This window comes from Stegodyphus dumicola, chromosome 7 (genome assembly GCF_044657685.1).
Source record: "Stegodyphus dumicola isolate Sdum_Otavi_A_Nest chromosome 7, ASM4465768v1".
Lineage (NCBI taxonomy): Eukaryota > Metazoa > Arthropoda > Arachnida > Araneae > Eresidae > Stegodyphus > Stegodyphus dumicola.
In genome coordinates, this window is record NC_140774.1 from 187,041,117 (window position 1) to 187,054,044 (window position 12,928).

The 12,928-nt window shown below is 31.4% G+C and overlaps 1 protein-coding gene across 2 annotated transcripts in view; it reads left to right on the forward strand.

The window, feature by feature from the left end:
• Positions 1-12,928, forward strand: part of LOC118195741 (box C/D snoRNA protein 1) — a 47,606-nt gene extending 34,678 nt beyond the window's left edge. The window contains exons 7-10 of one of the 2 annotated variants that reach the window (XM_085821164.1): positions 1,892-2,050; positions 5,728-5,852; positions 7,757-7,821; positions 12,910-12,928. In XM_085821164.1, coding sequence (XP_085677290.1) covers positions 1,892-2,050; positions 5,728-5,852; positions 7,757-7,788 — 316 coding nt within the window. In that variant the 3' untranslated portion in view covers positions 7,789-7,821; positions 12,910-12,928. Of the gene's footprint in view, positions 1-1,891; positions 2,051-5,727; positions 5,853-7,756; positions 7,849-12,909 lie in introns of those variants that run through there. The other variant, XM_035367067.2, reaches the window with a different exon arrangement.

Here is a 12,928-nt window from a genome sequence, read left to right on the forward strand (position 1 = left end):
CGAGGTTTTGCCATAATCACACACACACACACACATTGTACACAAATGAACATAGGGAAAAGAACAAATATGTGTTGCCCAATATGTAATGTTGGGTTGTTCAAAGAATGCTTTACCATGTACCAAATAATGTAAATCTATTTCATATAATAAAGTTTTCCAGATTAATAGGTGTGCTTATAGTAAGTCGATTGCTACGTATGAGACGTTTGTATCCCACCAATTAACAACGGCTAAGACATATGTGTCCCCAGCCTTTGGCTTGAAAACCATTTGTCAAAAAAATCCTAAATACTAATTTTATCTCATTTTTGACATATTTTGTTCATTTGTATAGAGAAGAGGGCATTTTTTTAATTTGTAGTCAAAGGGTTAATCTAGAAGATGTATTCTGTGTTAATTTATTAAATGCTCTTTTTTAAGTACTATTTGTTGATCGCTGTATGCTAGTATATCCTTTCTTATGTAATTGCTATTTCATATTCTATTCTGGTTCACCCACCAGCGGCAGAGCGGTAAAATCGCTGAACACTGGTAGTTCCAACTTGGGTTCAGTTTCAGGGGAATGGGCATTTTCATGGTTTTAGCCAAGTGTATTGCTTATACAAGCCAATTTTTCTTAGAAAGGCATCCAAGGCATTCCTTCCGTTAGATAGATAGCACTTATGTCCTTTAGACAGATAGCCTTTATGTACTTGCCATGATTAAAATAAACCAAACTAAATCATATTCTGGTTCATTAATGAAAATTTACTATTAGTCATTTTGCGAGAATGCAACTTATTGAGCTGTTTGTGTTATTAACTGTGGTTGTTCAAACGTAAGATGATTTTTTCTTCTTAAAATGTCTTTCAGAAAGCTATACATTTTTTATATGTGCAACCTAGCATTCAAAATATGCATTAAGATCATTAATTGCTGATACCTGAAACTTTGCATTAAAATTTTTTTTTAAAGTTTACTTTTTTTTTAAGTGCAAAGGATGGTATTTAGACCATTTTTATTATCTTCCTTATAAACCACCTTTGACATGTTTATACAGGGCGAGTATTTTTGATTACCCACTTTGAAAGTAATATACTTATGAGAGAATGAAACTTTAAATATTTTATGTCATCTCTTTCAATACAGTTTTCTATTTGCATAATGCTAAGTAAACTTTACTACTGCACTTTGTATGCACTTGCTACATTATTATCAAACACTATGTCTGCCAAATAACCACCTAGCATAGCAGTGCACTACACAAGATGATCAAGACATTTTGCATGACTTGATCAAGGATATTTGGGGTTATGTGCTCAGTTTCTTCCATGACTTGTTCCATTAACTCTTCACATTTCCCACTCTGGTTGCATGCACCTTATTCTTCAAGTGACTCCAAATAAAGGGGATAGATAGAATAGAGATGACCAAAACACTTAAATCGGGGAATCTGGCTGAAGTCTCCAAAACACAAAAGTCTGTTTGCAGAAGTCTTCTGTCATTGTCCATCTGTGCAATCTACATTTTCAAAAAGTATTCATTTGGCAGATTTGCTGTTTCACAGATAACTGTAACAGATGCATACAAAGTCTCTACATGGCAAGTATGTTTAATCTATAAATGTCACATTAAAAATTATATAAAATATTTGGAGTTTCATTATCTTTAGGGCTTAATATATTATTTTCAAAATGGGTAATGTGAAGTCCTTCTATGCACAAACTTCTTCTTTTCTTGTAAAACATCTTTAAAAATGCATAGGTGTTTCATATATTGTTGTATTCAAACCAATACAGTTAATTTTTGAAAGAATCATTTCTTTAAAAAGTTAATAGAATTTTCAGTCCCTTCCCAATTTAAAATATGAAAAACTGTTATTAAAAGTCTTTTTTTTTTAATATTTTAGAATAGATGAAGAAGAATTATTAGGTAAATGTTTAGATAAATATTTATTGCCTGAGAAAGCGGACGGTATGAGGGATAAACTTCAATATTATCATTCAATGGGTCATAGTGGAGTTGTAGTATTACTTAAGAAAGAAGACACTACAGCCAATGATATCAAGTAAGAATTAATTTTCTTCATAAGCTATGAATTTATTTAAGATTGTTTTTTGTATTTTCATACAATATGTGTATGCTTGCATTATATATCTTCTTTTATTAAATTGCAGCTACTAGTGATTTTTTTCGAATGAGTTTGTATTTCAAACTATCTAAGAATATTTGGTACCTATGTATTAACGCAGTCACCTTGGCACAATCTAGACATTTTTTTTATTATTTAGTACGTAGATACATATTTTACATTTTAATTGGGTATTTATCCTAAAAATCAATCCTTATAACCTATTTACAAGAGGGTTTTTATTTCTTTTCTTGTGGTGGAAAGTTCATGTTAAGAAACAGATTCAAAACAATTGTTCCACATTTTGATAAAAATATTGTATGCTGAAGTTACATGCGAGTCCTCTTAAGGCATATTTTTAGGTTGAGCTCAAGATAAAAAATATCATGATTGTCAATAAAAACATTGAAATTGGAATATGAAAAAAATATTACAAAAATGGAAGCAATGCTTGTTAAAATTAATTAATTTTTATACGTATTGTTGCCAGGACTCGCAGTCTGAACATTTAGTGATTTTTGCTAAGGAGGTTGTGGTAATGTGTAAGTACTGAGTATTCTAATATAAGATATTAATCAGTGTACTCGCTTTAGCAGTAACACCATTCAAAACTTCACAATTGTTCTACAAGGGGTAGAGCCTTTGCCCATGTACCTTGGTGTACCAAAGCACCGTTCCTCTGGAGGCTGATATTAAGCAGTAGCTAGTATATTTTCATGTATTCTAACAAGTTAATTTATATTTTTCAGTTAGTTAATTGATAACTTTTTATGTATAAATTTAGTTGTGCAATTTTTCACCATCAAAAGTGTATAATTTTCAAAAAAAGGGGGATTAAGAATATCACTTTTATTTTAGAAAAATATTTATTATAACATATACACTGAATGTAAGATTTTCATTTCCTATCAAAAATATGATATATATTAACTTTTTCATATTAATTTAATTTAATTATTTTTTCATTTGATTATATTTTCTTTATGAAACTTGGGTTAAAATGTTCGTGAATCTCAAAAATATTTCTCATATTTTTTTGAAAAACTAAATTACACTTTGTTTAGGTATTACTTGATTGAAATAGTTATTTGTAGTGCTGGTTGCTATGTCATTGGGCCCAGGCTTCAGTCTTTAAAAAAACATGAATGTATGTAAGTGCATAGTTTCTGTGTGATATAAGGACTCTTAAAAAACTTGCAAGCCAAAATTCCTCTCTAGAAGTTTAATGGTAGGAAAAAAGGGGCCCTAGGACATTCTGTATCAAAATTGTGATTGAGCATTCTTTTCCTCGTGAGTTTATAATTCAGTCATTTTCTGTAGTGCATCCTAGGCAACATTCTCAGTCATGAGACAGCCATTACCAATGAATTAACTTGCAAGTGTTTTGGCCATTTGGAATAGCAGAAACTACTTAGTTTTGCATTATCTTAAGAAAATTTCATCAAATGTAAAGTATGGAGAAAATGACTAATTCTGAAAATTTTGTATTACCAGTCATTAAAGTTTGGTAAATTCTTGATGTATAATTTTAAATTAAAATTTTCTTTTAATTTAAAAAGGATCTGAAATAATTCCTAATGATTATATATAATCTTTTCCTGTACTTTAATAAAAGAATAAACTTGTTTTAAAATAAATTCAAAATTTTTGAGTGTGTTGCTTTTAAATTTTGTACAGTTAGTCAGTCCTTTTAAGTTAACTTCTTCAAATTCAAATGATGATAGAAGTATTATCACAACTGTTTCTGAGTTTCTTATAAAACATCATATAAATCATATATCCATCATATATCCATTTGGTATATTACTGATTTAAATCATTGCCTTCTTTCTAGTAACAAAGAGTTATTAAAAGTTATTTTTAAGATTGTTTTGGATATCCAATCTTAACTCTATTTAAAGATTTATGTTAAAAGTATTTACTAGTCCAAAAAGGCAATTTCCGCTGAAGGGTTTTTCAAATTGTTGCCACCAAATATTATCACCCTGTATTATATGTAAAGAAATTAAATAATGAAGAATCTGCATAAATGTATGTATGTTTCTCGCATTGTGATAAAACAACGGTACCTAGGGCTATCCAATTTTGAATAATATTTGTTTCCACCTGAATGTGGGCATCTAGAAGCTCAAATTTAGAACTTGTTTTATTATCTATTTCATGTTTTGTAAAATTTTTGATTAACAAACTCAACAATTTAAAACCGAACAATGGCAATGCTCTACGAGGAGAAAAAACCTTTTTATCTCCAGCATGTAGAACTGTGTATTGGAAATTCTAAAGATATGCTCAATTTAAAATTATTTTGCGATATTGCTGTTGAACTGAAGTGCAAAGAATATCATATTTAATAAACAAAGGTAACATAAAATGTTGAAAAGATGCCCCTTCGGACATAATTTATATCTGAAACCTTTCAGATTGTTTTTTATTTTTTGAAGTATTTATTTTACAATTATTTAGGATTAGTTGAAATCATTAAAAATTTTATTTTTTGAAGTTTAAAATAAATTAATATTTGAAATGATATTTTTTTAAAAACGAATATGCTTATAAAGTACAACAGATATAAAAGTTTCGAATGTTTAAACTGAAATAGTCACATGTTGAATTTTTTATATTGAACCCATAATAACCCTGTTATTATTATTAACTTTTTGAGTCCTAAGCACTGTGATCACGCTGTTGAGTTTTTATTTCGAGAAAACCCAGCAAATTTCGAACATCGTTGACAAAATGGGAAACACGCAAGAATACGTCCAATTGCTTTGCAAACTGCAGTGAATATGATGGAGCAATGAGAAAAAGACGAGAATCATGCTACCTAACAAATACAAGAAGCGCTATTGCTCCGATTTCAATTCATCGATACAAAATAAACAAAGCGTTATCGCGCTGCTTGGTATTTCTCTATAAAATGAAATAAGCTGTATCCCCTTTGCTTGGGTCTTTTCGTATTCATTTAGAGAAAGTGCAGTTGCGCTGTTTGGGATTCTTCGACAGTGTATTTTTCAATATTCCTGGGACTGAAATGGTTATTTAATGGTAAAAGTGAACATAAAGTATCTTTCTGATGTTAGAAATGACCACCATATTCTTCAGTACCCTAATTCATTTGATGACATACATTTCTTACCCCTTTGTTCAAAGTCTTGTGGGAGATATCATATATGGTTGTTTTATGATGCTTTCCTCAGATCTTTCTGCATGTAACAGAGCAAATATTTTTGTTACATGAGACATTGGTCTGTACTGTTTATCCTTCTCCCCATTTTCTGATCACTGAATTTAGTATTCTGCCTTGTAATGCACATGAGCACTTCATTGAAGGTGAGATCGATTTACACCAAACAGCATATTCAATACCAATATTAGAATAAATAATATTCACAATTAGAATTTGAGACTTCTGAATCTCACTTTATATATCTATATCTTTGAATTTTTATATTTTTTCCAGAATTCATTTTAGAAAGGCAGACAATTAACTTTTTCATATTTTATTATGTGAAGAATCTGTTATTTTCACAAGTTCTTAGCATTAACTTGTTAGGAAGCTTGACTTCTAGCCTGCCGTGTTTCTTCTAAAGGAGAAAACTTTCTTTATTTTATAGGTATTACATACTGAAGCAAAATAAGAGTTTAAAAAAGAATTTTAGACGGAAAAGAATTGTAGAGTTTCCTACATTACTTATTGTGCCGAAGATTCATCTTTCATATTATCCAACAGTTGAAGAAAGTAAGTTAAAATTAAGTTTCATTCATACTTTTATGAGAATATATCTGCAATTTAATTAGTGCTTCAATATGTATTCTTCCTTCATTTCTGCATTCAGTACATGATTTGGAAGGGGGGTGCAATTACAGTATACATAATATTTTTCCTTTTACCAGTAGACTAAAATCTTAATTTTCATATCTTGCATTTTTTACCCCCGACTAATACTATTTTTTTTTTTTACACTGGAATTTAATTATGTGATTGTTTTAGAAGCAGAGTCACTTTATATAAAATGTTTCTTAAGTTCATCTCAGTGATGTATTAAGTTTTAAAAAAGTGTTCTGCATTTTCAAAACTTTCCTGAGTATTTTGTGAAATTAAATTAGTGAATAGAAGTATTTTATTTATATTTGCAAATTGAAATTTTTTTTTAAATGAAACCATATAAAAAAACAGGCAAGAGCTAATTTTTATCCTCACCCAAAGAATTTTGTTCGTTGCAGAATTAATTCGCATGCTTATATAAGGTTCTCCCTTAAGTATTGCATTATACCAAAATGGCTGATTAGAGATGCTGATGAAAGTGGCATTCCATTGAATCTCTGATGTGGTTTAAATTAAAATTGCCACAGTTACCTCAGAGTGAATACAACAATTTTATTCTTCATAGCAGAGATGACCTTTAAGTTAAATGTAGTTAAACTTGGTATGATTCAATATCAGACAATAGAAGAAAATTTTTATAAAATTATAAAATAAATAAACTAGTTCAAAGGTTGTCTCATGGGTTTTCTAATTGGCTGATTATAAGTCATCCATCATCAACCTTATGTAAATTTAATAATCAACTGTGTCATCTTTATGACTGAAAATTGTAATTTTATTAATCACTGTAATCAGCATGATAAAACTGCTACAGCCAGTTAACATCATAGGGCAGGTCTGTCAAGGTGTCACTAGTCTATTAATGCAATTAGAGGAAGCATTTGGCTCAGCAACCACTGATTATTACTACCAAACAACATTCTTAGGTCAAGAAAGCAGGTTATGTGTTAAAAATGTATTTCATATGCTATGTAATGCTATTAGACAAATCAGGATAAATTATACATTTCATCCTGTTATATATTTGGTGTTTTGTTTGACATCAGAGTTGAAACAAGGTCTGGTGAACATGATAATTATGGGTTAGATGACTGACAGTTAACTAATTGAACATCTAATGGAGTTAGATGATGGATGTTTGAATTGAATAAAAATAATAATAACTTCGCTGGAGATGTATTTGATAGAATAGCTTCACAGATTGTTTCACAGTTCTCTCCCTTTTTTTCTTTTACACATTAAAAAAGATAGCTGCAAAGACTACTTGGTTGCCAGGATTTTCAACTTTCATTCTGTTGATCGCAGTGAACTTTGCCGGGGTAATAGTGTTGAAGTTTTCGTAATATTCTGCTAATGTAAGTTGAGAATTATTTGTATAGATATTTCCTGAAACAGAGAATTTGTACTAACTGTTGAGTAACAGCTACTTCAGTTTGTAAGGTGACTTATGAGTTACTGAATAGTTCTTTAAATCCTGTTACTGGTTGAACATCTGGGATATTTATCTCATGAAAATCATAATTTCTTTATTCCAGATTTTTTATGTCATCTGGCTGCTTCATACATTTTTGTGGTTTTTGTATATGTGAATTGCAGCATGTACTCAGTTGTTTCCCCCCCCTAAGCATTTTACCTGAAGCATGCAGATATAAAATTACTATCCAAAAAAGTTAGCACTTTTACTGAATATCAGTTTCCTTTTGTTTCTTTGTGTGAAATATATGGAAACTTTCTCTCTTTTTCATTCTTTTCTATTATTTGTAGATGTGTTTATTACATATGTGTAGCAGCTGATAGTTTATTTTTGTATTTAACAGATGCTGATGCTCCTGAAGGACTTGGTCAATGAATAACCATGATGTGTACATATTTATTACAAAATGTAAATAAATGCTTTTTTTATTCAAAATGAGAATTTATTTATTTATTTAAAGCAATTTAACCGTATTGATGTTTGTACAAATATATATATATATATTCGAGCTGCATGTTACTTGGTTCTGCCAATGATAGCGTACACTTTGAAAATGCAGTGGAAGCTGGTGTCTTACGATGGTTCCCTCATTTACTCCACAAAATCTTAGTTTGTGCTTTTGGTAGCGACTCAAAACTCAGTATGTCCTCCATAATATCCGTACCAGAAGATGAGTCTTCATGGACATCAAAAGGCTTTACTGCATAGGACACAGCTTCAAAAACCAGTGTTTTATTAGGATTCTGCAGGACACAACAATTTCAAGAAATCGAATCTCTTACAGATGTGCTGAGGAAGTCTTTAATTTATCCTTGCCTTGAGAAGGCCAGCTGGAGCAATAGGGACAAGTAAACTACTGTGCACGGTCCACTGGAGGATAATGCACTGTCTCTAACATGAAAAAATATACAGTGAAACTGGTCAAGGATGACACCTAACCAGGTGCAGGAGCCATATCTCAGCTGCGTAACTTCACAGTACAGGCCAGGTATTCCTGATACAGGCCCTGGATATGGAAAATCAACTGTTGACTTCAAGTTTCTCTTATATGGATTGCAAAAAAATATATGCTAAATTTTTTAACATAAAAAGACATGTAGCAAGTGTTCATCCAACAATATTACATGACTTAAATGACTTACAGGAAAAAATGCAAAACTAAATGTTTTAGTTGTACAGTTCAGCAAACTTTTTTCATTTAAAAGCTGATGAACAGCAGAAACATGGAGCAGCCTCATTACCATGGTGCCATTCCCATAAATGTTCATTATTCGATTCCTATTTTAATAAGCAAAACATCATTTTTAAAATTATCATGAAATAAGAATAGATAAAGAACATTTAGAATTTTCTTCTTTAGACCTGTTTTATAACTGAAAAGAAAGTATTGAGAAAGAAACATATTCAAAGTTTACTGTAGAAAGCACACCTAAAACATCCAGCAGTGTTCCATGATATTCTTTTATTTGCCATAGATCTGGTACATTTAAAAATATAAGGCAACAGTAAGATAAATGGATTTTGTCCAGTAAGCATTATAGTTAAAGATCATAATAGTAAATTTTACAGTATCTTTTGGACATGAAAATGCTATTAGGTGCCAGTCCATTATCAAGTAGTGAAAAGGATTTTATGGCCAGAAAAATTGCTTTAGGCATACCATTTACTAATATTCTAGATGAAATACAGGATTCTGTTTCAGGTTCTTTATTGACAAAAAAAGTTGCAGAACTATACCTGGAATTTTTATAAAATACTTCACCTAGGTCTTTTATACTTTTTGTATAAGCTTTTAAAAATAAAAATTATGTGTAAATTTTATTTTTATTTTCTAAGTAGATATTTTTTACAAAATGGGGATTATAAATTACGTTCATTAGATTATTATTAAAATGCAAATATAAATCTCAACTGTCCAATTTTTCATGAGCTATTTTTTTCTACAGATAAGTGAAAATAATATAAATAAGTAAGCAGAGCATTATGTAACTGATGTAATGCACAATTCATGGACAATCAATTGTGAAGAAGTACGATTATTACATTAAATCAATTAGATAAGCAATATATAATTTTAATTTAAATATAAATTTAAGATATACTAGAATGAATAAATGTCTCTAAGAACGTTATTTGCCAAGCAGCATAGATGATAAACTGAAAATCTCATGGCAAGTGTTGTCATGCCATGAGCTTTAGATAATAAATGCCCTGGCAGCATAATAGAATGTAACAGCTTGAAAGAGTAGAAAGATTACAATATAAATATTTCTGATAATAATATTATTGCCTTTTCTATTCAATAACGTAACACAGAGGCTATTTATTTCTTTGGTCACTTTTAATGCAGCTGTTTAACTCTTATATCTTTCTCAGTTCTTACTTTAGGTACTGCTGTAGCAATATATAAACATACTTTGTGATTTTTCTTTTGATGTATACATGTATTAAAATAACATAAACATATATGTAATGCATATTTCAGTTGACTAATTTGACTGCTTTTATTTTAATTTAAAAATTTTTTAGTGAAAATTGAATATTTAAATGTTCCAAAAATGCAGCAGTGTTCCATATTATTCTTTTATTTGTCATAGCTCTGATATGTTTAAATCTAATAAAATCTCCAAAGAGAAGAGGGAAAATAAATAATTTAAAATCCAGCCAATTATGAATGCTCTTATTAAAAATAACCCCTTTATTTATTTAAAGTCTAAAGGGATTTATCCCTGAAGGACTATTGTTTTTGTTTTGCGTCGATTCACTACAAATGACAAATCACTTTTCAAACTTGTGTTATATTTAACGAAATTAAATAATGAAAAATTTGCATAAATGTATGTATATTTCTCACATTGTGATAAAACAACAGTACATAGAGCCATTGAATTTTAAATGACGTAATCCTCCTACGAATATGGGCATGTGAAAGACCAAATCTGAAATCTGCAATTTGTTTTATTATCGATTTCCTATTTTGTAAAAACTCAAGGATATCAAAGCGAGCAATGGCAATGTTGTACAGAAAAAACATTTTTATCTCCAACGGGTGAGTCTCTGTACCGCAAATTCTAAAGATGTGCTCATTTTAAAACGTTTTTGTGATATTGCTCTTGAACTAAATTTTATGTTTTAAGTGTGAAGAACGGGATATTTAATAACACAAAATGTTTTAAAAATGCCACTTTTGGATGTGATTTAAAATCTGACTTTTTTTTTAATTATAAAAGTGACGGCAGTTTACCCGTGCGTGCATGTACCACACATGTGTTTCAGGAATGAAATAACATGTTTGATATTTAAGAGTCATTTCGCAGAACAGTACCTATGTGCTCAAATGTAAATAACAGCCATATAGGTAATTTTTTTTTTCACATTCAATTTACTGTTTCTTATCTTTTTTTTTTTTTTAGCTAGGTTCACTTTTCAAATTTTTGAATATTAGTGAATATTATATTTAACGAAATTAAATAATGAAGAATCTACATGAATGTATATATGTTTCTCATACTGTGAAAAGACAATCGTACCTAGAGAAATCAAATTTTGAATAATGCAGTCCTCCATTCGAATATGGGCATCTGGAAGCCCAAATAACTCCAGCATGCAAAACTGTGTATCGGAAATTCCAAAGATATACTGTTTTAAATATTTTGTGATATTTCTGTTGAATTGAATTTTATGGTTTAAATGCAAAGAACATGATGCTTAATAAGTAAAGGTTATTAATTTTATATACGAGGGTTGGAACTTTAATAGTGGCAACACAGCTGAACAAACACTACGCAACAAAAGCAAAGAATATCGCGTATACCACACGAAACTACATACCTACCTTACCTCTCAGCAAAAAGACTGGTCCTGCCTACATCACGCGCATGCGGAGTGACGCGAAGAACGGATCCTTGTATTAGTTCGCGGTCTAAAGTAAGTGTTGTCAGGATGTTTTCAAAACAAGAACAAAGATGTTGGATAAAAATTGAATGTGCCAGAGGTCGTACAGCACGACAGTGTCATCAAGGGCTTCAAGAGGCTTGCGGGGAATCTGCATTGCCTTACAGAACTGTAGCAAGATGGACAAATAGGATTAGCACATACGACTGTGCTGCACATTCTGAAGGAACGCCTGTCCATGAGAAAAATTGCTTCACGATGGGTTCCACATCAATTGACGGAAATGCAGAAATGGTTACGATACGATGCTGCCCGAACCCACCTGGAGCGCTATGAGCGCGAAGGAGATGCTTCTTTATGCCGTATCATTACGCTGGATGAGACTTGGGCCGATCTTACCAGCCAGAACTGAAACGCCAATCAAACGAATGACGTCATCACGGGTCACCACAATGTTCGAAATTTCGTCAGAACCCCAGCAATGTGAAAGTTATGGTGATTCTCGTGTACAACTGTGATGGTGTCATCCTAACGCACACCGCTCCCCCACAGCAGACCGTCACTGTGCACTATTACTGCTCATTTTTGGAGCACAATCTCCGACCAGCTTTAAGAAAACACGGCGACACTTTCTGCAGAACGCTCCTCTCATTTTGCATGACAATGCTCGGCCGCATGCAGCGCAAGCTGTGACTGATTTGTTCAAGCGATGGGGCTGGGAAGTGCTTTACCATCCACCATACTCCCCAGATCTAAGCCCTTGCGACTATGACTTAATTCCTAAGATGAAGGAACCACTTCGTGGCACTCTCTTTCAAACTGTTCCTGAGATTCTTGCGGCAGTAGACCGGTCCATTCAAACTATCAACAAAACAGGCGCTGCTACAGGTATTCTGCGACTTCCACATTGTTGGAAACGGGTTGTACGCAATGCTGACGACTATATTGAAGGACTGTAAAACATGGTGACATGAATCACTTTTGTATTCCTTGTAAATAAATAGTTGCCACTATTAAAGTTCCAACACTCGTATATGTGTGTGTGATGCTTTCGAAGCACAGTCGTGATGCCTGAATGGTAGGGCGAGAGGAAGATATTGATATTAAAATAAATTCAGCCAATTATCATCTTTATTTCCAAGCATATAAAATCATCTCCGTAGATATTTATCCAATCATAATGAAATCCATTACATTTCTATGATTCAATCTTAGTGAAACATGATAAATTTCTATGTGCATTTGGTTTTTAACAAGAAATGGTTCAGGCATTTTAGAGAAACGAAGTGAGGAAATATTAGCAAGGTAGAAGCTATCAGAATAATGATGTAATTAGCTCGCCAGGGTATTTATACTAAATCTGAGGCATAAGTAGAGCTAGTCTGTAATTGGTTAGTTTGACGTTGTTACATAACGTAGAAGATTTTCGAATTTGGGAGAACAGAGGAATTTAGAGGGAGATTACCAAATCTAGAATATTAATTTTGAGTTCGCCAATTATTTTTAAAGCAGCTATAACATCTAGCTTTCAAATAATAAATTAATAGCCTTTAACTTCTGTTTCATTCTAAAATTAACAGCAATAAATTTGTCTCCCTACAGTTCTGATGTGCAGTTACCA